Raw genomic sequence first — 21,978 nt, 5'->3', positions numbered from 1 at the left:
CGACCCAGCACAGGGCACCATGGGGAGATGTCTTGGAGCTCCCCTGGCCAGGCCAAAGCACCCAGGCAGTTCTTGTCCTTCAGCAGCTCATGGGGTACCCCAGCATGTGCTTTGTGCAGGTGACCAGGGAAGCATCCATTCCTCTTCCTCACCATTGTCCCTTTCCTCCATCCTTCTATCCCTCTGTCCCTCCATCCCTCCTACCAGCCCTCTGGCCCTTCCCTCCATCTTGCCAACCTTTCATCTCTACAACCCCACATCCTCCTGCCCAGCCCCCAGGCTGCCTGCACTTTCCCTGCTCCTTTCCACTTCCCTCATGCAGGAGCAGGTCCTTCCAGCACCCAACACCGCAGGCTGCACACCCCCAGGAGAATGGGGCTGGCTTTTCTGTTGTCATCTCCCCCAGGACCCCTTTCCAGCACCTCTCCACACAGCCCATGGCTGTCTGGCTTTGTTGCCTCCTTCCCTCCTGGCAGGTGCCCTCCTTTAGACCCTTCTGCCTTGGGACAAGCAACCTCCAAGCCCTGTGCCCTGGACAATCATGCAGTGGTTTTCATAGGCGCTAGACTGAGGGTCCCTGGCACCTCCTTGGAGCCGCAGCTCATCACTCTGGGGCTTTGGGATGTCCAAGGATGACCCCTTAGGGACCCATGGCAGGGAAGGGCAGGGGCAAAGGTCTCTGTGCTTTATCATGCTGCTCTCACTTGATCTCACACACTGGCTGCAGGCCCATGGATGGGACCAGGGGACAGCACAGGGAGAGACCAGCCTGCTCCAGCCAAGCACAGTCCTGGCCATGCCAGAGCCTTGGAGGGCCTGATGGCCCCAGGACCACCAGGTCCAGCTGCTTGGTGCAGGATGGGGCAGCTCTGCTAACACAGAGCAGTGGTGCAGGGGGAAGCACGGGGGAACCCCAAAACATTGTGGAACAGGAGGATGGACAGAGATGGAGAAGCACTAGGATAGGCACTCAGTCTGATGCCACTGGGACCTGGAGGCCAGAGGGGAAAGGTGCTGGGAGCTGTGTGGCTTGCAGTCTGAAGCAGGGCATGAAAGCCAGTAAGGAGGAGGAGGGAGAGGTTTGCTGGGAGCCCATGCAGCCAGCCACTCACCCAGCCTTCGCCGTCCTGCAGCACATCTTTCCTTGCTCCCCTGCCTGGCAGCACCCATGGGACTGGAGCGACAGCCGCGTGAGTCAGGCCTGGGCGTGGGGTCATGGCGACCCTGCCTTTTGCGGCAGCGTTAGTCACTGTGCCAAGCTGCCCCAGCCCAGCAGCACCGGAGCCCCCAGCATTGCTGCCCTCCTGCTGGCTCACACCCTGTGACCTGCCCGAGTCTACTCACAGTGACTCAGGAGCCAACCACACGGCCACCCAGCCAGCCCGGCTAGTCCTCCTGGGTGCCCAGGGCTGGGGCGCTGGCAGGGCCCAGGGCAGTGGGTGCACGCCAGCCCAGCACTGGCACTCGGCCACGGTGCCCCTCGTGTCAGGGTGGAGAGGCAGGATCCAGCCGCCTCCAGCCATCCCCAGGAGCATCCTTGCAGTGAGGAAGAACTCCCATCCTTATCCTCCTCTCAGCACCCGGCATGGGGTGCCACAGTGGCAGCAGGGTGTGGGGAAGGAATTGAAGCCCCACTGTGGGTACCATCCTGCAGGAATGTTGGGGCTGGGGCCCCCCCAAGGCACGCCTCATCTCACCCCAGCAGAGGAGCACCGCAGAGACCCCCCCCCACTCCTGGGTCCTGTTTTTACCTACCAACACTTCACCTTATCCAAATCCCCTCCACCCCCACAACCTTGTTACTCACCCTGTAATGAAGGCAGCAGCCATCCTCCATCTCTGGGGAGGGAGCTCTGACTATGCCTACCCCAGAGGGGACAGCTGCGGGAGAAGGGGCCACTGAGGCAACCGCATGACCTGCTCACCCGCATGGGGACCAGCACCCTCCACCTATCCCCGGGCTGTGCAGCCCTCCCTATGGGGGAGAGGTGCTCGTGGCAGCGCCACACAGATGCGCTTGGCCAGTCCTCATCCAGCCACCTTCCCACTGCACCAGCTGGTGGCTTGGCCCTCTGGGGATGCACTCTCCTTGCCAGAGGCAGTGCAAGGGCTGGGACCCCCCATCCTGGTCACACCAGCACCCCAAACAGCTCGGAGGCTGCCATAGGGAGTCCCCCTGCACAGCCAGTCCCAGTGACATGGGGGAGGCGGTGTGGGTGCCCTAGCCCAGACATTCCTGCAGGATGGTACCCACAGTGGGGCTTCAATTCCTTCCCCACACCCTGCTGCGTGGACAGAGCAGTGGCCAGACACCAGAGAGGGTCAAGGAAGGGAAGGCTGGAGGGGCACAGAGCCCTTGCATACATGGGCAGCAGCTCCAAACAGCACGCCTGGGGGTCTTTGTGCACCCCATCTCCTGCCTGTTGAGGGCTCATGCCCACTGTCCGCACCCTGTTTTAGGTGCCCTGGGTCCCAGCACATCCTCTTGCCTGGGTGCTTGGAGATGCTGCAGCAAGGCTGGCGTGGACACCCCTCCCCATCACCCAGCTCCCTCCTGCCAGAAGCAGCCATCACACACGCCAGAGCTGTCCTGGGAACTGGGCAGAGCCAGGAGCCGGTAGCGGTGGACTGGAGTGGGTCAGCAGAGCCCCCACGGCAGGCAGGGGTGAGCTGGACCCTCCCGGGTAGGTCAGGGTGGGTGTGACTCTGTGGCTGCATGGGTGACATCTGTCACTGGGAGCTGGAGTGGGGACAGAGGAGGACAGTTGCTGGCAGCTCCCTGGAGGGAGCAGCAGAGCTCCTGGAAGGAGCGTCAGAGGCCTTCAGGGAGAGAGATCAGGGCTGGGCAGGCGGGAGCCCTGGCCGGGACACAGCTCCACAGGCAGGGCAGCCCCCGGCTTGGCGCCCAGCAACGAGCAGGCAGAGGGACTGCAGCCACAAGAAGGCGTTTGTCAGAGGGTTTGGGTGCTGCTGTCTGAGCCTTCCCTTGGATGAGCTGGTATCCAGGTTTCTCAACCTCCCACTTATAGGCCTATCTGCATTTCTCCAAACTTTTTAGAAAAGCTTTTTTTTTCTTTTCAAAAACATTCTATTTTTGGTCTCAGTCCAGAGGGGTTTTTTTTTTCAAGTTTGATTGAATTAATCTGTCCGTCTGTTTTCAACTTGGGCAATTGAAGGGAGAACTGTGCTCTTCCCATTTGAAAAAAATTAAAATGAAGCCATTAATGTTACAGAGGTTTGTGATTCTTCTTCTTTTTTTTTTTTTTAACCCAAATATTATAAACTTCCTTTTTTTCCCTTGGGAATATCCTGTGAGTTTTGCAGTTTAAACTGCCCAGCGCCAGGGATCTGGGCTACAGATGAACATGTATAGCTACGCCCCCAGACTCCACAGCTACATGTGGCACCCCCATGGACACCCTTGTGCACCCCTGGCTCACACCAGCCTCCCAGAGCTGGGTTCAGACTGAGCGTGGGGCCAAGAGTTTGGGAGGGAATCGGGGGGGCTCATACATCCTCCCATGCACACTCCCATGCACTTTCTCCCAAGTACAATACCACATGCCGCCATACGCATACACCCCCATGCACACAAGTCCAGCCCTCCATGCACAGCCACCTGCATATCCCTGTGAAGCCCCACGAGTGCCTGTGCACCCCCGCCCCACTCATGCAGCCCCATGCACATTCCCCCATGCCCACCCCTTTATGCTCCCCACCATGCCCTCCCATACACACCCCCAGGCAAATTTCCCGGACATCCACAGGCCCCCCCATGCACACCCCCGTACAGCCTCCCCGTGCGCTCCCACATGCCTCCCATGCACACACCCACCCCCGGACCCGCCCTGCCTACCCCCACGCACCCCCCCATGCCCTCTCTCTCTGTTCCCCAGGCACCTCCCCGTCTCCGCCCTACGCATCCCCATGCGTACTCCCCATGCCCGCTCCCCACGGTCCCCATGCACCCCTCCACGCCCCCCCGCATACTCCCCATGCCCCCCCCCCGCCCTCCTCCCGCGACACCCGCCCTCCCCCGCCGTCCCGTCACGCAGCTCCCCCTGGTGGCCTCCCGGCGCGCGCCGGCCGCCCCGCATCCTGGGTTGTCACGGCGACAGTGGGGATGCTGCGCCCCCGGCCTGGGAGTGGCGGGCTCCTGAGGGCTCCTGGGGGTCTGGATTGCTGGGGGACTACTCGGAATCTGGGGGATGGGTGGTCCCGGGGCAATGCTGGGGAGCTGGGGGATCACTAGGGGGAGGAGGGGCTCCTGGGGACTTCTGGGGTGCTTCTAGGAGACTGGGGTGGGGTCCTAGTGGATGGGGAGCTCTTGGGAGCTCCTGGAGGTCTGAGGAGCTGGGGGGACCCCTAGGGGGCTGGGGACTTGGGAGGCTGCTGACAGGGGAGGCCTCTGCTGGCTTGTTAGGCCCTCTCCAGATTGCTGGGCCAGGTCCAGACTCTGCCTGTATACCAGCACCATCTGCCAATGCCAGGGCCTCTCTTGGCTATCACAGGAATTAATTTGGCTCTGCCAGCTCAGGGCCAGCAGGGCCAGCAGTGGCAGGGAGCTGGAAGCCCCCACAAGAGCTAACTCTCCTCCATAGCTGGGTAGGGCACTTGGAGTTATCCTGGAGGTGCAGAGGAGTCACCGCACAGTCAGTGGGCATATGCCTCTCTCCAAGTGAGAACCTCTTGTCCCTACGCTAGCTCCATTTTCCTGCTTCTTCCAGCTCCACATTTTTTGCTTTTGCAGTCTCCAGCCTTCAGATTCTGTGATTTGGGGCATGGCAGAGAGGGCACAGGTCAGATCCCCTACTCACAAGAACTACTTATCTTCTCCAGGGTTAGTCCATGATCCAGACCTCCAGAGCCATGTCTATGCAGCCAGGAGCATGAAAACAGCCCATTGTGGGAAAACTGAGATAGACTCCAGAGAAGGAGGTTGTTGAAGGTTAGAGCTGGGAGAGAGCTCTACCAGGCTCAACCCGTGCACGCTGACATCTCAGAGAGATTCAGAATCACCCAGTATAACTGGCCTCAGCCTGGGATAGCTCCAGAGGAATGCAGAGGTGATCCAAAGTTTCACTGGACCTGCCTGAACTGAGCCCCCCTGATGGGCAGCCTAGGGCTTGAGGTGTGCTCCAGTGTTTCTAATTCAAAGGGACCTGCTCAGCTTATGAAATGGGTCTCCACATCTCCCAGCACCTCTGCGGCTCCCTTCCTGCAGGGCCCTCCTGCACCCATGTGGGGTGAAAGAGGATGTGTCCTCCCTGTCCCAGACACACCTGCACAAACAGAGTAAGACACGTGCAAACAAACATGCTCGCGCACAGGCACACATGAGGACAGTGTCACCAGCGTGCGCACACACACGCTGACAATTTGCCACGTATTCATAGACATGCTTGAAGACACACAGGCCCACTTGTTTGCACACCCACAAGGGGCTCACACAAGCTCACATGCACACATATGGTCATGAAGACGCACACACATGCACACCGAACTGCTTGCATGCACAGGTACCTTCATCCGCACCCAGCCCCGCTCACACCCACCCATGTGTTCCCACGGGCAGGCACGTGGTTGGGAGTTCCTGGGAGCCCTGTGTGCGTCCCCTCTCTCAGTGCCACTGTGGGGAAGCCAGGAGGGAATTTCCAGCTGCAAAGCTGCAACTGACAGATTTAGACTCTCCCACCCCAGCACTTGCTGGGCCAAGTTAATGGTTCACCAACACCCTGCTTCCCCTGCCCTTCCCCTCTGGCTGCCTGGGGGTAGGTGAGGAGGGACCCACTGGTAGGCACCACCAGCATCCCACTGCAGCTCTCCTTGCCTTGCAGTGTGCCCAGTACTGCTAGCTCCACTCCTGCCCTGACTGCGCAGGGCATTGCTGCCTTGGCTGAGAGCCCTTGTAGCCCTTTTGCAGAGGGGTGGATAGGCAGGGCCTCTGTACCCTGCGTTGCTACAGTGTGGAGGGCAGGCATGGGAAGGTGGGAAGACATGCCTGGCACCATGCCGGCCAGGTAAGGCTGCACGTGGCCCACGGCACGCCAAGCAAATGCCTTGCATGCCACCAAGCTAACAGTGTCTGTGCTGTGCAGGGCTCCTCCGTGCCAGGCCCTGCAGCGGGAACTGCAGCAATGGTGGCTGAGGATAGAGTGAAAAGAATAGAGGAAACCTTCAAGAAGTTCACAGTCCACCACTGTGGTGTCAGGTCTTCTAGCCATACCTCCTCCATGAGGGGTAAACAGAGGGACTGTGGACTGCACATCACCACAAAATTGCAGGCCAGTTGGTGGTGGCACACCATGTGGTATCCCCAAGCGATGATGGCCATGGATGACAGGAGGAGAGCACCAACCCAGCCTGAGGGCTGCAGAGCAGGGCAGGAGAGCACTTTTGCCCTCATCCACACTCACCTCCTGGCTCTACAACCACAGAAAAAAGCAGAGATTGAATACAATATAAGCCATGCTCTGCCATGGGTCCCGGCTAGGCCAGCATGAACAGGAGGCTGGAGGAAGTCCGGCTGATCAGAACTCACAGCCACGGCAGGATGGCTCTCCGGCCAGTCCCATCCCAGTATGGTGGTCAGCGCTTCCCAGCCCTCCCCAGGAAGTACTGTGGCACACCGGCTTTAAATAGCTTTATTATTGGAAGCTCTGCACCCGCAGATCCCACCGCAGGGGCTGTGGGGATGCCAGAAAGCCTCACACTGTCCCCTGGGGAAGCCAGGACTCCTTGGGATGCAGATATGGGCTTACCCACACCGTCCCTGCCACCGGCTCAGCCTGTCTCTGTCCCAGGGGGCGCACAGCGTGAGCCTGGTGCTGGCACCCCAAATTGTCCTTGCCCGACCCCAGGCCATCAGACGCAGAGGCTGAGCTCCTGACGGACAGAGCACTTGCGGCACTGCACAACACAGCACCAGTGGAAGCGGCAAAGGCAGTTCTCCTCCAGCACCACCGTCTCGTCCCGGTGCCCTCGCCCACAGCACAGCAGGTCACACCCGCTCGTGTCCATGGCTGTGCTGTTGCAGATGCGGCCCCGGGTGCCCAGAGAGCCCGTCTTACGGTTAGCCGAGCAGAAGTCGGGTGAGTCGGCTGAGTAGATGAGGTCCTGCTTGTCGGGGGGCTTGATGTTGTCACCCACGGGGATGAGGGTTTTCCCATCATTGCCCCCCATCACCTTGAAAGCCCCGTTGAAGCGCTCCAGCAGGCGGTCCCCCACCTCGCGGAAATGGGGCATCTTCCGCCAGCAGGTCCGCAGGGTACAGGAGCCTGACAGCCCATGGCATTTGCACTCTGTCCTCATGTAGCTACGCACCGCCTGGGGAAGACGCAGCAATGCTCAGCCCTCAGTTCCCCACCTCTCTGCCCAGCACCCCCAGCCAAAACCCTCTCTCTTTGTGCTGCCCAGGGCCAGGGAAGGGGAAGGATGCTGGGTGGGGGGACGGAGGGGCAGCAGGGGTTTCCAAAGCACCTGCAAAGGACTCCTGAAAGGTATTGGGTCCATATTTCACCCAAAGTTGGTGCAGGTACATGACTTGGAGGACATAAAGGTGGAGGGTTGAGCTGGATAGGGGCATGGGGATGGTAATGCTTGCAGAGGGCAGGGAGCGCGGGGGCCTTACCAAGCGCCCAGCTTCGTTGTTGTGCAGGTCAATAAGAGCTCGGATGTCATTTTTGCCTTTCTTGCTCTTCGCATCCATGAACTGCTGGGATTTCTCATAGCCGAACTGCACATCGTCCCCGCAGCCCCCCCACTCCCAGGCTGTGCCCTCTGCACCTGGACCCACTGTGGGTGAGGGGGGAGCCCGGCTCCGCGTCAGCTCACAGCCACACTGCAGCAGCTCACCCATGCTGCAGGCCTGTGTGATGGCATGGCTCACCCCAGCTGCTGTGATGGCATACACGAAGGCTGTCTCCCGGATATCTGCAGGGGAACAGCCAGGGATGGGATGCAGGGTCAGTTCTGGCAAAAGCTCTGCAAGCAAAGCATCCCCCCACCGACATCCCATGGGGGCTTGGCCCTCCCCTTCTACCCCTTCATCTGTGCTTAGTGCAGTTCCCCGGGTGATGCAATCCCCCTAGCGCAGGCTGCCTGGGGCAGGATCTGTCTCTTTCAAGCAGATATGCAGAATTTGGGGGATGGCCAGGCCCTGCCAGTGTTCCTCCACCCCAGATGAGGGTCCTAGGGGCAAGAAATCTCCTGACTCCCCTTGCAATGATGGGTGCTGCCCCATAGGAAAGAGGGGAGCTCAGAGAGCAGAGGGGGCCCTGGGTGACCAGGAGGTACCCACAGCTTCCTCACACTACACTGCAATGTCTCTCCAAGCAGTAAAGATCCCATCCTCAGCTGCAAGCTAGTACCTGGAGAGAAGTGCTGCAAGGGACACCATGGGTGCCTCTCACCCCTCTGCAGGGTGGCAGCGATGAAGCTGTGCTGCCCACTCTCCCCCCACACTCGCTTTGCCACAGGGTGCTGCCTGCCCCCCTCCCTCTGCCGGCACAGCCTCCACCCTGCAGGATTATTTATTATTAGTATTTGCTCCTGTCTCTCTCTGCTCCGGGACACAAATTCCAAGCATCTTTCCCCTGCCCGGACCTGCCGCTCACAGCCGCAGCCAGCGGGGGATTCTGGCAGCGGGGCTGCGGCACCCTGCTCGGGGGGCTCCTGCGCTCCCCCTGCCAGGTGAACCCCTGCACACGCCAATGCTAGGGCAGGGCTGGCCCAGGGTGGTGACATGCAGGAGGTGCCTGGGGCATGGGGACAGAGAGGAAGGTGTGTTTTGGGGACTGCCCCAGGTGGGGCACTCTGACTTGGGGAAGCTGTGGGAAGAGGGATTCCTGGGCACTGGCTCCATGAGTGGCTCCTCTACAAGCACATGCAGCACCTGATTCCCACTGGTGTTGGTAGGAACTGGGCACACCAGTGCCTTTCCAGCAGCACTAGCCCGGGGACGGGTGTCCCCTGCCCTGGCCCTCCTGCCCCCCTAAGCCACACCACCACCCGCCTGCTCCTGCCTGGGACTGGCAGAGCCCTTGGAGGGCAGCCCGCAGCTGGCAGCAGTCCCCATGCCACCCTGCCAGCCAGGGCCCCTGGGGGATGCCGCTCCTCTGACAGCTCCTCCAGACACGTGGCTGCCCCCAAGCCAGCCTGCCCTGGCATGCTGTGCCTGGCACAGGCGGCAGGGCAGGAAGGGAGGACAGCCGCGACTGTGCTGGGGAGGCCACAGCTGGGAACCAGAGCCCACAGCAGTATCTTTGAAAAGAGGCTGTTGGATGGGAGTGCCCATCGAAGACAGCTGGGAACTCCAGAAATGATGGGATGGTTTATACAGTCCCTGCAGGCTTGCAGGGAGGCTGGTGCCTGCTGGCACCTCCCAGTGCAGGGCAAGATTTCTGCTTCTGACAGCCATGATGCAGCCCTAGGGACCTCCATGCCTCTAGCTGGGCTATCCCATGTCCTCAGGGTGCCAGGGACTCCCAAACTCACCACCGCCCCCAGGACATTGCTCATCTCCACTGCCCCAGCAGCGAGGTTGGACCAAACAGAACGTGGTGGCTCCTTCAGCACCCCCATGCCTGATGCCCCCACATCTCCTCCAACCCAAGATGACCCCAGGTACCTGACAGCTCATCCACCAGCATCACCCACTTGCCACCCGGTCTGGCCCTGGCATCCTGGCACCACCCTGCTTCCAGCCCAGCACCCTGCCTACCACAGATCCCACCTGCCTCTCTGCCAGGTTGGTGTGAAAATAGGTGACTGCAGAGGCAGGAGTATCCCCTGTGTGCCCTGGCTCTTTGGCCCTCAACTGAATACACACCCCTGTGTTGGGGGGAACCCACACTTGCAAATCAGCTTCTTAAACAAGCCTGCCCCCCCCACACTGGCCCATGTCTCCTTCGAGGCCCCAGCTCTGCGCCACAGTGGTACCCACAGCTGCCAGGTCCCCAGGGCACTCTGCCCTTGCCAATGCCCCCAGGGAGGCCACTCTGAACCCCCTGCAAGGCCCAAGGGCATGCCTGCTCTGCCTTGGCCTGGCAGATGCAGCAAATGTGATGGCCAAGGAGACTGGGACTTGCTCCAGCATCTTCACCTGCCCCGGCACAAGGACCAATGTGGGAACAGAGGCAGCACTAAACTCACCACCCACTAAGTGGCCCTACCAGCCCAAGGTGCTTTGAACATCCCTCCACTTCCCTATCCACCCCCCAGCCTGTCTCTCTAGGGAACATGGCAGTGCTTTCACATCCCTTACAGACTCTGTGTGCCCCATCGCTCTGCCCCTGCCCTGGTTTTGATGCAGCTGGGCTGGGCTTGGACCACTATATCCACCTGGCTGGGACCTGTCCATCCCTCCCTGCCACCCTGCCCCTGCCCCTTGCAGTGACATCAGGGTGCCCACCCAGGGACACAGGGATGGTGGGCAAGCACTCCTCTCCTCTGTTGCCTGCAAGGCCAGGAGGAGGTACCTGCGGGGCACCCAAGGGGCGAGGGGCAGCTCCCAGTGGCTGCATACTGCCTCCCACCCAGGCCCCTTCCCCCAGCACACCTCGGGGTCTGGGGGGAGCAGCAGTAAATCACTGCCAGACGAGGATGCATTCTTGGGCTTTGTGAAGCCCCGTGCTGTCTGGGAGCATTGGTAATTGCTTCATTACAACACAGGGAGACATGTCCCGGCAGTAAAACCTCAGCGTGACTGCACCGGGGAGCACTGAGCAGCCCCCTACACACACACACACGTACACACACAGAGGTTTGCACGCCCAGACTCTGCTCCAGGAGTCCCAGGGAGGAGGCGTGTGACTGGGCAGCTGGAAGCTTTTTGGGAGATGGGAGGCCAAGGAAGCGCTGGCCTTACCCTGCTGCAGGATCTTGCCAAAGTACTTGCTGTGGCTGGTGCAGTTCCAGCGGCGGAAACGGAATTGGTACTGGCACTCCCGGACGCCCAGCTTGGTGCCCTTGGCCACCTCCTGCACGATCTCTGGCTCCAGCTGGCACAGCTCCGCCTGCTTCCCCGCCAGCCGCTTCGTCTTGCGGCAGATGCTGTTGGGGTCCATGACCAGGGGGCTCCCCACTGCCCTGCAGGAGGGACAGGGAGCAGAGCAAAACCAGCACCCCAGCCTGGAGGGGACCAGGGTGGGGATGGACATGGCCAGACCACCTCCCAGGACAGAGCAGGGCTGCAGAGTGGTGCCAGCTCAGCACTGAGCCTGGGTGACAAGGGGACAGGGAGGGGTATGCAGGGAGGGCAGGACAAAAGGTATGGGTGGCACCTGCATGCCAGCACCCAAGGAACACCTTGCCCTGCCCAGCCAGTCAGAGAATGGGAGAGATCCCCAACTCCAGGGCTGGCTGGAGGATGATGCTGCCACATGCCACTCCACACCCCAAAGCCCTGGGGGACATCCCCTGGGGCTGATGGTGGTGTCCCCAGTGGGAGTTGACAGAGACGCTGTGCTGCCCAACACCTGCTCTTTAGGTCTGGTGCTGGCCTGGAACAACCCTGGCCTCGCGGTGCGACCAATGCCTGCTGCAGCTGCAGCTCCCAGAGCCCTGTGGGCACAGTGGGGAGCCCAGCCAGAGCTCTCATTGTGTCTTGCCCTCTCCAGGGGAGCTCGATGTTTTACCCCATGGGAGACGAGCCGAGTGACCTTGCTGGAGATAAAGCCCCTTGGCTGCCGGCCAGGTTCCCATGCTCACCTCCCCCTACCCAGGCACCATCCCTGGAGGAACGGAACCATGGGCGGGCACGGGCACGCGAGGGAGGGATGCAGGTGGCATCGCCAGCCCTGCCAATGCCAGCACGGGAGGGCAAGTCTCATCTGGGCCCATGCCAGAGGCGGTTCCTCCTCACCAGCACAGCTGGAGTGAGGTGCCTGGCTCTCCGGGCTGGGAGGCAAAGTCTGAGCATGACACTGTGCTCCCTGGTGTGCTGCTGGCTACAGAAACTCCTGTACTTTCCCCACACTTTTTGCCTGGAGTGCCCTCCGTGGCACGGCTCGTGCAGCTGCACAGCCCGCCAGAGCTGCATCCCGTGCCAGGGCAGGCGATGCTCCAGCTCTGCCCCGGGCAATGCCAGAGCAGCAGTGGGCAGAGGGCAGGCACGCCGCGCTGACGGCCTCCCGCCCACGCTGCCCATCCCATGGCACACAGACCGTGTAGCCATGGGCCACCCGAATTTAGCACGCCCCAAACACAGCCCCACTCACCCTTCCCTCTCCTCCAGCGCCACTCCTGTGGGCTCAGAGTGGGTCCTGCTCAATAACATGACTTTCCTGGCTGTCAACGCCCACAGGACCACAGGGCTGGACTCAGCATCCCAGAGCGCCTTGGGGTGCCTGAGAACTGCGAGGCCCTGAGAACTGCGAAGAGTAGCACCCGGGCGACCCGTGTTGCCGGCAGCCCCACTTACTGGGGAGCACCGGCTGTGCTGCAGCTTCCAAACCCAGATCTTTATAGTCTGGCCAAGCCCCAGGGGCTTGAAAATCACAAGCTGAATCTCAGTGTTTAACTATGTTCTGGGTTTCCTTTTTGCTTTTGCACAGCTGGGGGGCTGTGTTTGGGACACCAGGCTGCAGGACTTCACTTGCCATCCTGCCCCCAGTGCAAACCCCCTCTAAGCCCCTTGTTTTAAGCTTGAGGTCCTGCCACAGTTTCCCTGCCCCGCGTCAGGCTTCCAAGATGCCCCCATCTCCTGCCCACCAAACCCCAGCTGGGTTTGAGGAGGACAAGCCCTCTTGCACAGCCTGGAAAAGGAGCCCTTATGCTTTGGCTGGAGGTTTAAAGGGTTAAACAGCTCAACTGAGAGGCGCAGCCTGGAAAAGTGACCTCCAGCAGGAAAACTGAGGCAAGCCCACACTGCTGCTGGGGAGCACCCTTCTCCCTTTGCTCCCTGCAGTTCGGTTTGCCTTTACAGTGCAATGCACAGGCATCTCTGCAAAGTGATGGGGCAGCTAGGAAAGCATCATGGGGCTGTGGCTGGACCGGCACAGGACCCCCATCAATGGGGAAACTAGGGCTCACATGGAAAGCCACCAGCGAGCTTGTCCAGTCCCACCCCATGGTGACCACAGGGGGATTCAAGCCTCCATGCCAGGGTCTGAGCTCACCCTCCTTGGGGACCGTGGGGTCCCAATATCCCCAACGGGACAGCGGAGGTTTGGCTGCCTGCTCCGGCAGGGTGGGGAAGAAGGGGAGCCAGGATGGGACTTTCATTAAGATACGACTCTTTGTACTCATATAAAAACGATGCGCCAGCCCCCCGGGGCTGTCAGATCAAATGCTGAACTGCAGCTCACCCCGTCCCACCGGATCAGGCCGGGAAGAAGAGATCAGCCCTGCGGGGCTGGGGGGCGACGGGCAGCTCGCCGGCACCGCGGGGGTCCCCACCCATGGCCCGGGCAGTGGCGAGGCCAGTGGGAGCACGCGGGATCTCACCAGCCATGCTGACAAGGCGTGGGGTGGGCTGCTTAAGTCCGCTGCAATATTAATTTCCGCTGGGCTCCACTTTCTGGTGCAGGGAGGCTGCCGGGAGCCCGAGAGCTGTTTTGCTTTGGACGGTTTGGGGGGGGTGGTGCGGGGGGAGACAAGGGCAAGAAAAATGCTGCCAAACTGCTACCGCTTTGGCAAGGGCTCCGGCGCGGGGCCCAGATCTGCCTGAGCTTGTCCTGCTCCAAGGCCTCCCGCATCTACAATTAAGGTGCCCCACCTCTGCCGCTGGGCACTCCTCCCCCTGCCCTGGTGAAGGAACCAGGTCGCCAGCCCAGCTCCCCCCAACCCGCCCAGGGCACCCCAGCCCCCCACCACCTCCTGCCTGGCAGCCCCCGGCCAGGCTCAGCACCTCAGCAGCATCCTTCCCACATTGTGGCAGCCCCCGGCACCCTTCACCTGCCGCCACGTCACTGTCACCATGCCCCAAAAGGAGCCAGGATGATGAATCCTGCTTTGCTCCCTGATTCCCAGCACCCCTCTGCAAGGGAAACAACCCTCATTGCTGAAGGGGGAAACTAAACATGGAAGAGGAGCTGCAACACATTGCCAACCTGCTGCTGTCACCCCTTCGGCTGCCAGAGCTGCAGCCTTAGCCCGATCCAGGTGACACACAGGAAACAGGAGTCACTGGGGCTTCTGATGCAAACCCTGTTCTCTGGATGCAATCCCTGCTGCAACGTTGCCGGAGGCTCCTAAAAGCCATAATCACCAGCTTTTCCGGCTCAACTCAGGGTCACGGAGCATCCAGTATGTCCCAGTCTGGTTCCCAGCCAAAATCATAGGCCAAAGAGCCTGGCACGAGTCCCCATCTCCCCCTTGGACACGAGGATGGTGTGCCACAGGGCCTCTCCTCCCTCCTGCCGGCAGCCCATGATCAAGGAGAGACAGTGGAGTCCCAGTTTGCGGGGAGACAGTGGAGTCCCAGTTTGCAGGGAGCCAATGGAGATGAGCTGGTAGAGCCATGTGGCAAGGAAGTGGATGGTCAACCTTTACAAACAGCACCCACATCTTGGGTGGAAAAATGTCTCCTTTGGTCCTGATGGCCCTGAAACCCCAAGGGAGAGCAGCAGTTGTGCCATGCCAGCTCCACGTGGGACCGGCCAGGTCTGCACCCATTGCTTACTGCTACCTGGGTGTTCCTGTGTGTCAAGGCGACCCCGCTGTGGGGTAGCAAGGGCATGGCTTGCCTAGCATCCAGGTCTCCATCCCACCCCCTAGATGCCTTCAGGAGGAGGATGCAGGGTGCCAGCGTACCTGGCCCATCAACCCAAGCCCACAGGCACTTCTCTACCTGCTTGGAGAGGCAAGAGCTGCAAGATGCCAGCCCTGGAGAGCTGAGCTCCATGCCTGGGGGGACAGATTACCCTGCATCCCACCCAGTGGTGTCACACTCAATGACAGCCCTGCAAGGAAAACAGACTCAACAGGAGTCTGTCTCTTTCCAAACAAGGCAAGCGGGGGACACACATGAATTTTCACCCATCCAGCTTTCCCTTCATCCCACGCAGGCACCCAGCGGGTACCTGGCCCCTCACCTGGGGCGATGCGTGGGTGCTGCCACTAACTGGGGCAGCCAGGTGTGGAAAGAGGAGCAGGAGATGTGCAGGGGGGTGAGTAAGCAGCAAGTCACTGCCCTGGGGCCACAGCCAGGGCTCTGCTGCCGAGCAGCACTCGGGGCACTGAGGGAGCGGGAAATGCCGTGGGCCAGGGAGAGCAGAGGGACCCTATACCCTGCTCTCCTCCTCACACCTCCTTGTCAACGATGGGATGTAAGTAGCTGGGAAGCCACTCAAAGGAAAGGGGCTTTGGCATGGTGTGGGATGATGTCAACCCACAGACCTGCTGGGTGCAGGGTCACACCAAGGCTGGGTACTCACAAACAAGAGCTGCCCAAGCTTGTGCTGCAGGTACCAGGGTGAATGGAGGGAGCATGGGCCCACAGAGGTGGCCATCCCAAAGCCGTGCCCAAGCCCTGGAGGGACTGGTATGAGAAGAAAGGGGTCCACTCGCCCCTGGTAATTGCATCCTTCCTCTGGGCACTCATGGAGACTGGAGCTGGGGTGGCATGAGAGCTGGGCCAGTGTATGGCGAAGTGTGGGTGCCACATGCGGTGGCAGGACCCTGTACGTCTGTGACCCACCTGAGTGAATATCAAGGAGCGCCCAGCTCTGCCCAGCACCCTCCTGCACGGGCACGGGGATTTGAAGGGGTCAAGCTTCTGATGCAAAGCCCGGCCAAGCCCTCCAGCTTGGGGCATATGCAGGGCAGGGCTGGGCAGCCTGGGTGTCACCGCAGGAGAGTGGAGGTGATCAGGAGTAGGGATGAGCGATGGCATTGGGGAAAGCTCAGTTGTCTTTAGGGGAGGACACAAGTAGCCCAACTGAGCTGGTGCCATCTCAAACAGTGGAAGGTAAATATTTTCCCTTTGAAAAACTCAGTGGGTCAGTGGCTGCCCCAGAAGGGACACAGGGAGACGCTGTGCGCAGGGGCACCCATGCTGTGAGGTGCCTTGCTGCCCACATGGCATGGCTCCGGGGGTGAAGGCATGTCTGGGATGGCCGGGCAGCCCAGCTTGCCAGGTGCTGGGGGGGAATGGTCTGTGTGGGGTGGCAGGTGTGGGTCAGCAGGCCCGGGGGGGTGACTCATGATGCTCACCCCAAGGCACACAGGCAGGGCCCTATAGCCCAGCAGCCTGCCCTTACAGGCTTAGCACAGTGTGGGTGCTGGTCAGGGTGGCAGAGGAAAAGGGGAGAACGTCGGCCCATGAAAACCACCCGGATGTGTGTGGCTTTAGGGGGGCACAGGGCTGGGACCCGCTTGAGCAGGGGTGCAGCCATGGGTGCCAGCAGATGGGTTGTCCCTGTGCCAGTGTCTGTAGGAGCTGTACAGAGAGCTGGAGATGCACTGTCTGTGGGCACACATGGGAAGGGGGCTCAGGGCAGGTGTCCGTCCCTCTGGGCCCCCTCAGACCCACAGCAGGAGCAGAGGACATCTCATCCGGGATGGTTTTCCCCCTTCCTCTCTCTTCCACCCCCCATGGAGAGCCAGTGGCCATTGGGGCACTGGGGAAGCCTGGCTTTGCTCGCCCCCATCCCCACGGTGCCTCCCACCCTTTGAGCACAGCCCAACCACAAACTGGCTCAGCTGAAATCCTGCCCTGAACCTGCCCAGGGCTCCTGAGACACTACATTTGCCTGCCCCATAACCCTGCACCCTCCAAGCTAGTCTGGGAGCCCCAGGTGGTCCATACCTGTCCTGCTCAGGAAGGAATCACTGTTGCACAAGGAGCCAGGTGAGAAACATGAAAAGCTCAAGGGAGGAGGAAGAAAGATTTTACAGGGCTGGTGGGAACAAGGCGAACCTGTTCCCTGCAGCCTGGCACTAACCAAGGGACTGTCAGCACCTGAATGACACATCTTCCCCATCAGCACTAACCAATGCTGGCTCCCTTCTGCCATTGGAAAGGTCTGTGTGTCTGCCCGTCTCCCTGTCCCTCTGCCTCTTCTTAGACACAAGGGCACAGTGGGTATTGGACAAGGATCATTATATCTCCAGTGAGCTCTCTGGGGACATCCCACCACAATAAGGATGCTCCTTCTCAGGCTATGCTGTCATCAGCATGATGTCACTGCTCAGACATCACATCTGAACCTTTCCCTGTAGATGCAGCCATCTGCCAAGATCCCAACTGGCGCCGTTACCACCCATGAGCGGCCGATTCCTGTTGTGTGCCTGGGCTGGGGACCATGCCCCCCCAGGACCCAGCCCCTCTGTGCCACGCTGTGCCACTCTCACAGATCAGTTTGCTTGTCACCAGCATGGGAAAAAATGCCTCAAATGGGCAGCCCCTGCATCCTCCACCACTACCCAGCCAGTGAACCCAGGGGTGGGATGGGGGTGGGGGGTAAAGACCTTCCTTTCCTGTCCTGGGGAACACACGCCCTTGGCTAAGCACTCACGGGTGTCCCAGGTGAGTGTGCAGAGATGCACATGAAGAGACATGGCATCAAGGTCCCTATGCATTGGTGAGAGGGACAGTAAGGAACAGCTCTGCTAATTCCACCAGCCCCAAGGCTTCTAGTCCTGCCACAGCACATGGCTGCACTCCTGAACCTCCTCCTCACCAAAAGCAAAACCCACAGACACCAGTGCTACCGGACACCGGACGGGTACCAGGAGCAGGCGTGTGGGAAGATGTTCATCTTGAGCTGGCTCGAAGGGCTGAGCAGCGCCTGGACCTCTCTCCCCCGCACGGAAAGGGCTCCCTGGAAATGAGGGATGATCTCAGCTGGGGGCTAGAGATCCCAAGCTGTGGGGGAAGCAGCTCATGAATCAGCTGGCTGCTCTGGTGCCCGTCCCAGGAAGCCCAACACATCCGTTCGGTGGTGCTGGTGGCCTCTATCCACACATCACCTCCTCCTGGCTCGCTGGCTCCAGGCTCCGGAGCAAAGCAGACTGTGTGCTGGTGATCCCCCTGCAGCCACTCTGCTGCCCGGCACATTCGGCTGCGCTGTGTGCAGCTGGGTTATTATTCTTAAATTAAAGGTTCCTTTCCTCCTTCTTTTTTAAGAGAAGAAAAACCAAGTTCGATGCTTTGCCCTTCTCTGCCAAATACTGCTAATCTTCCCAAGCCAGCACTGCCAGCACACACATGGCATGGTCACAGCACTAGCAGGATCTGGACTCAGTGGCGAGACACAGCTCTAAACAGCCAGGCCAGGAGGCAGCGGTACCCCACCACCCTGCCCTTGCTGGTGCCATCTGCCTGCCCCCCAAGTTGAAGGCAAAGAGAGCTCCTGCTTCACCCCTGTCCACTCCAGCCATGGTCTGGGTGTATTGATGCCCCTGGAGATGGGGTGAGGGGAACAAGCTTAGGGTTGAGGGCTCACTGGGTAGGTAGTGAGGATGGGGCAGAGAAAGTGGAGGGAGCTGAAGGGACAGCCTTGTGTGTGGAGCAGTAGTCTGAGAACTAGCCAACGGAAAACCAGCAGGACGGACCGTGCCCCAGCATGGCACAGCTACCCCGAGGCAGGTGGCGAGCAGCAGGGGGACCCTCAGCATGCACCCTGCCCTGTCCAGGGCTTGACCTACCTTGCTTTCCTCTCCCCTAGCAAAAAACCAAGATGAGCCCCTCTCAGACCTGCATTAACCCCTTTTCTGGCAATAAACACAGCACTTGGGCTCTGGGGCCAAACTCTCAGCTAGTGTAAAACCATCCATAACAGCGCTGTTTATACCCACTCCACTTTTGCCCTGCACCCCTGGAGCCAGGGCTAGCAAAGGGGATGGAGCCGCGGAATAAATCACTGGTGGGCAGGCAGGGGACCGGGAGGGGAAAGGCTTATGGAGAGCTTTATTTTAGGGGTCAAAAGAGTGTGACAATGTGGAGACGAATAGCCTCAGATAATGAATGATAGCCTGGACGGCATGCCGGGGAGCTGGAATCTAAGCACTTAAAACCGGATAAAGACAGGCTGGGTGAAATTCTTAATAGATTTAAATAGTTCATGTTTCGACAGATACCTGGGCTTTCCGAGGCTGTGTCCCAGCTCTGCGCCTGTAATGAATCCCCCACCCCCTCTGGTATCCTGCAAGGCACTGTCTCTGCCTCTCTGCCTTTGATGAAGGCACTATTACAAACAGGGGTTTTGTCCCCGCCACGTCCAGGCCACTGCTCGGGAGGGGACACCATAGGGACCCTCCGGCTTTTAATTAAAGTTGACTTATTGGAGGGGTCTGGAGGCCCCTTGCCCACCCCACAGGCGCACAGCCCTCCCAGGCTGTGTGCTTGGGGTGCGGGGAGTCGGGCTGCAGCTCGCTCCATAGGACCTGGGTGCCCTGTACTTCCAGAGGTCCCCCAGCCTGCTGTCCCCAACATGCTTGTTCTCCTGAACCCCGACAGCGTGGGGGTGCCCCCGAGCTGGATCCACCTGGCCAGCGAGCAGTGGTCCCTACCCCGGGGGTGCCCCGGGCATAGGGGACTCCGTCCCCAAGCTGGGGTGGGAGGAATGACCCCCAGAGAGCGAAGGACTCTGCGCGTCCTTCTGGCCCCCACCCCTGGATGTCCTACTCACCACCAGAGCCCGATGATGTTGGCGGGACAGAGGAGGATGAAGAAGAGCCCCAGCTGGGTCCGGGAGGAAGGCAGCATCCTGCCAGGGCTGGGGGGAGCGCCGAGCCCCCTCCGCGCCCCCCGCGGGGAGCCGGGCAGCCGGGCTCGCCGCCGGCCCGAGGGTCCGGCCGGGGCCCCGGCGGGTGGGTGCCCGCTGCCTCCCTCCGCCGGGCCGGGGCGGGCGGGCACCGCGGCCGGAGGGGCTGGGCTGGGCTGGGCTGGGCAGGCACCTCCGGGCGGCTGGAGCGCGGCGCGGAGGCTGCTCCGGAGAAGGAGGAGGAGGGACGGGGCTGCGAAAGCATCTGCCTCCGACAGAGAAACCGGAGCCCGGGGGGACGGACAGGGCGGGCCGGGCGGGGGGGACGCTTGGGTGCCAAGCTCGACTCCCGGCGCGCTGCCACGGGCCACGGAGTGGGCACGGCTACGGCCACGGGCACCCTCCGGCAGCGGGACGGTGGCCGCAGCCTGCCCGGCCCCGCGTCCCACCACCGCGCTTGGACGCGCACCACTTGAGTGGGGTCTGAGCGGCACAGCCCTGTCCCCCGCAGCCCCGGGGATCTGGCACGGCCCCGCCTGGCACGGCCCGGCTCAGCGCTTGTGGGAGACCTGGCACAGGCCTGCCGGCCTCTGCTCGGGGTCTTGGAGCAGCCCTGCCAAACTTGCCCCGGCCTCGGGGTCCCCCCCGGCACCTGCCCGTTGCTCTCCTGCCTGACCCTGACACCTCTCGCATAGCCTTGCCCAAACCTGGCACCCCTGCATTGCTCCCCAGCACAGCCCTGCCTGGCCCCTGTCCCTGTACTGGGTCCACATGGCCAGTCTGTCCTGCCTGGGGACACTGGAGGAGTGACCCCCAAGCATCCCCAGTTCCTCTGGGGCGACATCCCTGGGGCAGGGAAACACACAGATGCGTGACAGGAGCAAGCCACAGGAGCAGAGACCGGGAAAAGAGTGCAGGGAAGGCCGGCTTGTTTACGGTGACCTCATCTCAGGTGCAGCTGGGACCAGACAGCCCCCAGCAGCGGATCACAGCAGGCAGCAGTAGCTGCCTGGGGCAGGAGGAAGCCTGGGAGGTAGCAGGGGTGCCACATCAGAGCTGGGCAGCCGGGGAAAGGAGGACCTGGTGCCCATAGGCTGCCATCCCGATTTTCTCCCCCGTGTGTGCACAGCCTCAGGAATGATTTCCCAGGGCTCATCCCAGGGCCTGGGTCTCCACTTCCTCTTGCACCATACATGACTCACAGCAGAGCTTGGGGATGCAGCTCCCAGCCCGGCAGCATTGGGGCCATGGACCCTGGGGCTGGGAAGGGTGCCCTGGGGGTCCCTGATCCAGCTGAGCATCCATCCAGCCCACTGGGATGTCTGCCACCAGTGATGGGCAAAGCAGAGCACCCTCAACGCTGGTGAGCTCACCTCTCCCTCCAGGAAAGATCTGGGCTCTGTCCCCCTTCCTGGGAGGGTATCACACCCCATCCTCTGCCCATCTCTAGCCCCTGGCTTGCCCATCAGTGCTCCCCTTGCCCCCATCACTGGGACTTTTCCCCTTCACCCTGGCACATTCGCTCTCCTTCAGCAGCATTTGGTGGTGAATGACTCAGGTTTTATCTGCAGCTTGGCACAGTTCTCCTCTCCCTCCTGGGTGCAGGAGGTAAGAGACTCCCACCACCTCCGAAGGTTTCCCACCTGCTCCTTCCCTGCACTCCCACACAGGGATTGGGCTCCCAGTCTGCACCCTTGGCATGGTGACCAAGGTTGAGCTGTCCTGGCCACAGCACAGGGACACAGGGAGCGTTCCTGAGCTGTGCGCTACATCTGGGCTGCTGCATCATGTCCAGTCCTGTGGTCTTTTGGTTTCACCCACCAGCTTCCATCCTACCTGCCCCACAGGAACCCTATCACCTCAAATCTAGGGGAGGAGTCAGCAGCAGGCAGCTCTTGGTGGGGAGACATCCCTGCCAAGGCTGGGGACAGGCTGACACCATGCCCGGGGCCCCAGCCCCTGCGGGCAGAGCTCCACAGCAGCTTGCTGCAACACACTGCTCATGGGCTGGTGTGTTGAAAGTGCCTGTTGTCCCCCACCCTGAGTACCGGCCTCCTCGCAACGGCAGCGCAGGGCAGGTGAGAAGCCTTTATCTGATTTCCTAAGGGCAGAAAAATCCCTTTGATTTTGTCCCGAAGAGGGGAGCGGGAGGAGGGGGAGCCCCATCCCAGTGAGCAGGTGCGGCTGGTGCACAGCGACTCGCTTTATCACGTCCAAGGCCCATGCGAGGCTGGAGGGGGATGGGGGTGGGCATGATGTCCCCAGCATCTATGTGGGAACATCGCCTAGGTCCTGTGGTGAAACCGCCCAAGAGGGGAGAGGGCCTGGT

The 21,978-nt window shown here is 61.0% G+C and overlaps 1 protein-coding gene across 2 annotated transcripts; it reads right to left on the bottom strand.

Moving 5' to 3' along the window:
- Positions 1–6,628: 6,628 nt before the first annotated feature.
- Positions 6,629–19,914, bottom strand: WNT6 (Wnt family member 6). Of its 2 annotated transcripts, none has more exons than XM_075092555.1 (4): positions 19,575–19,914; positions 10,868–11,083; positions 7,631–7,932; positions 6,629–7,326 (listed from the first exon to the last, which is right to left on the bottom strand). In XM_075092555.1, the coding sequence occupies exons 1-4, from the start codon at positions 19,912–19,914 to the stop codon at positions 6,865–6,867; spliced, it is 1,320 nt and encodes a 439-aa protein (XP_074948656.1). In that variant the 3' UTR covers positions 6,629–6,864. The 2 variants fall into 2 exon arrangements, with proteins under 2 accessions (XP_074948656.1, XP_074948657.1); XM_075092556.1 differs by having other exon boundaries at positions 10,868–11,088; positions 19,575–19,728.
- Between the last annotated feature and the right edge of the window lie 2,064 nt (positions 19,915–21,978).

The sequence above is a fragment of the Phalacrocorax aristotelis genome, chromosome 5 (genome assembly GCF_949628215.1).
Source record: "Phalacrocorax aristotelis chromosome 5, bGulAri2.1, whole genome shotgun sequence".
Lineage (NCBI taxonomy): Eukaryota > Metazoa > Chordata > Aves > Suliformes > Phalacrocoracidae > Phalacrocorax > Phalacrocorax aristotelis.
This window is presented reverse-complemented; position numbering and strand designations above follow the sequence as displayed.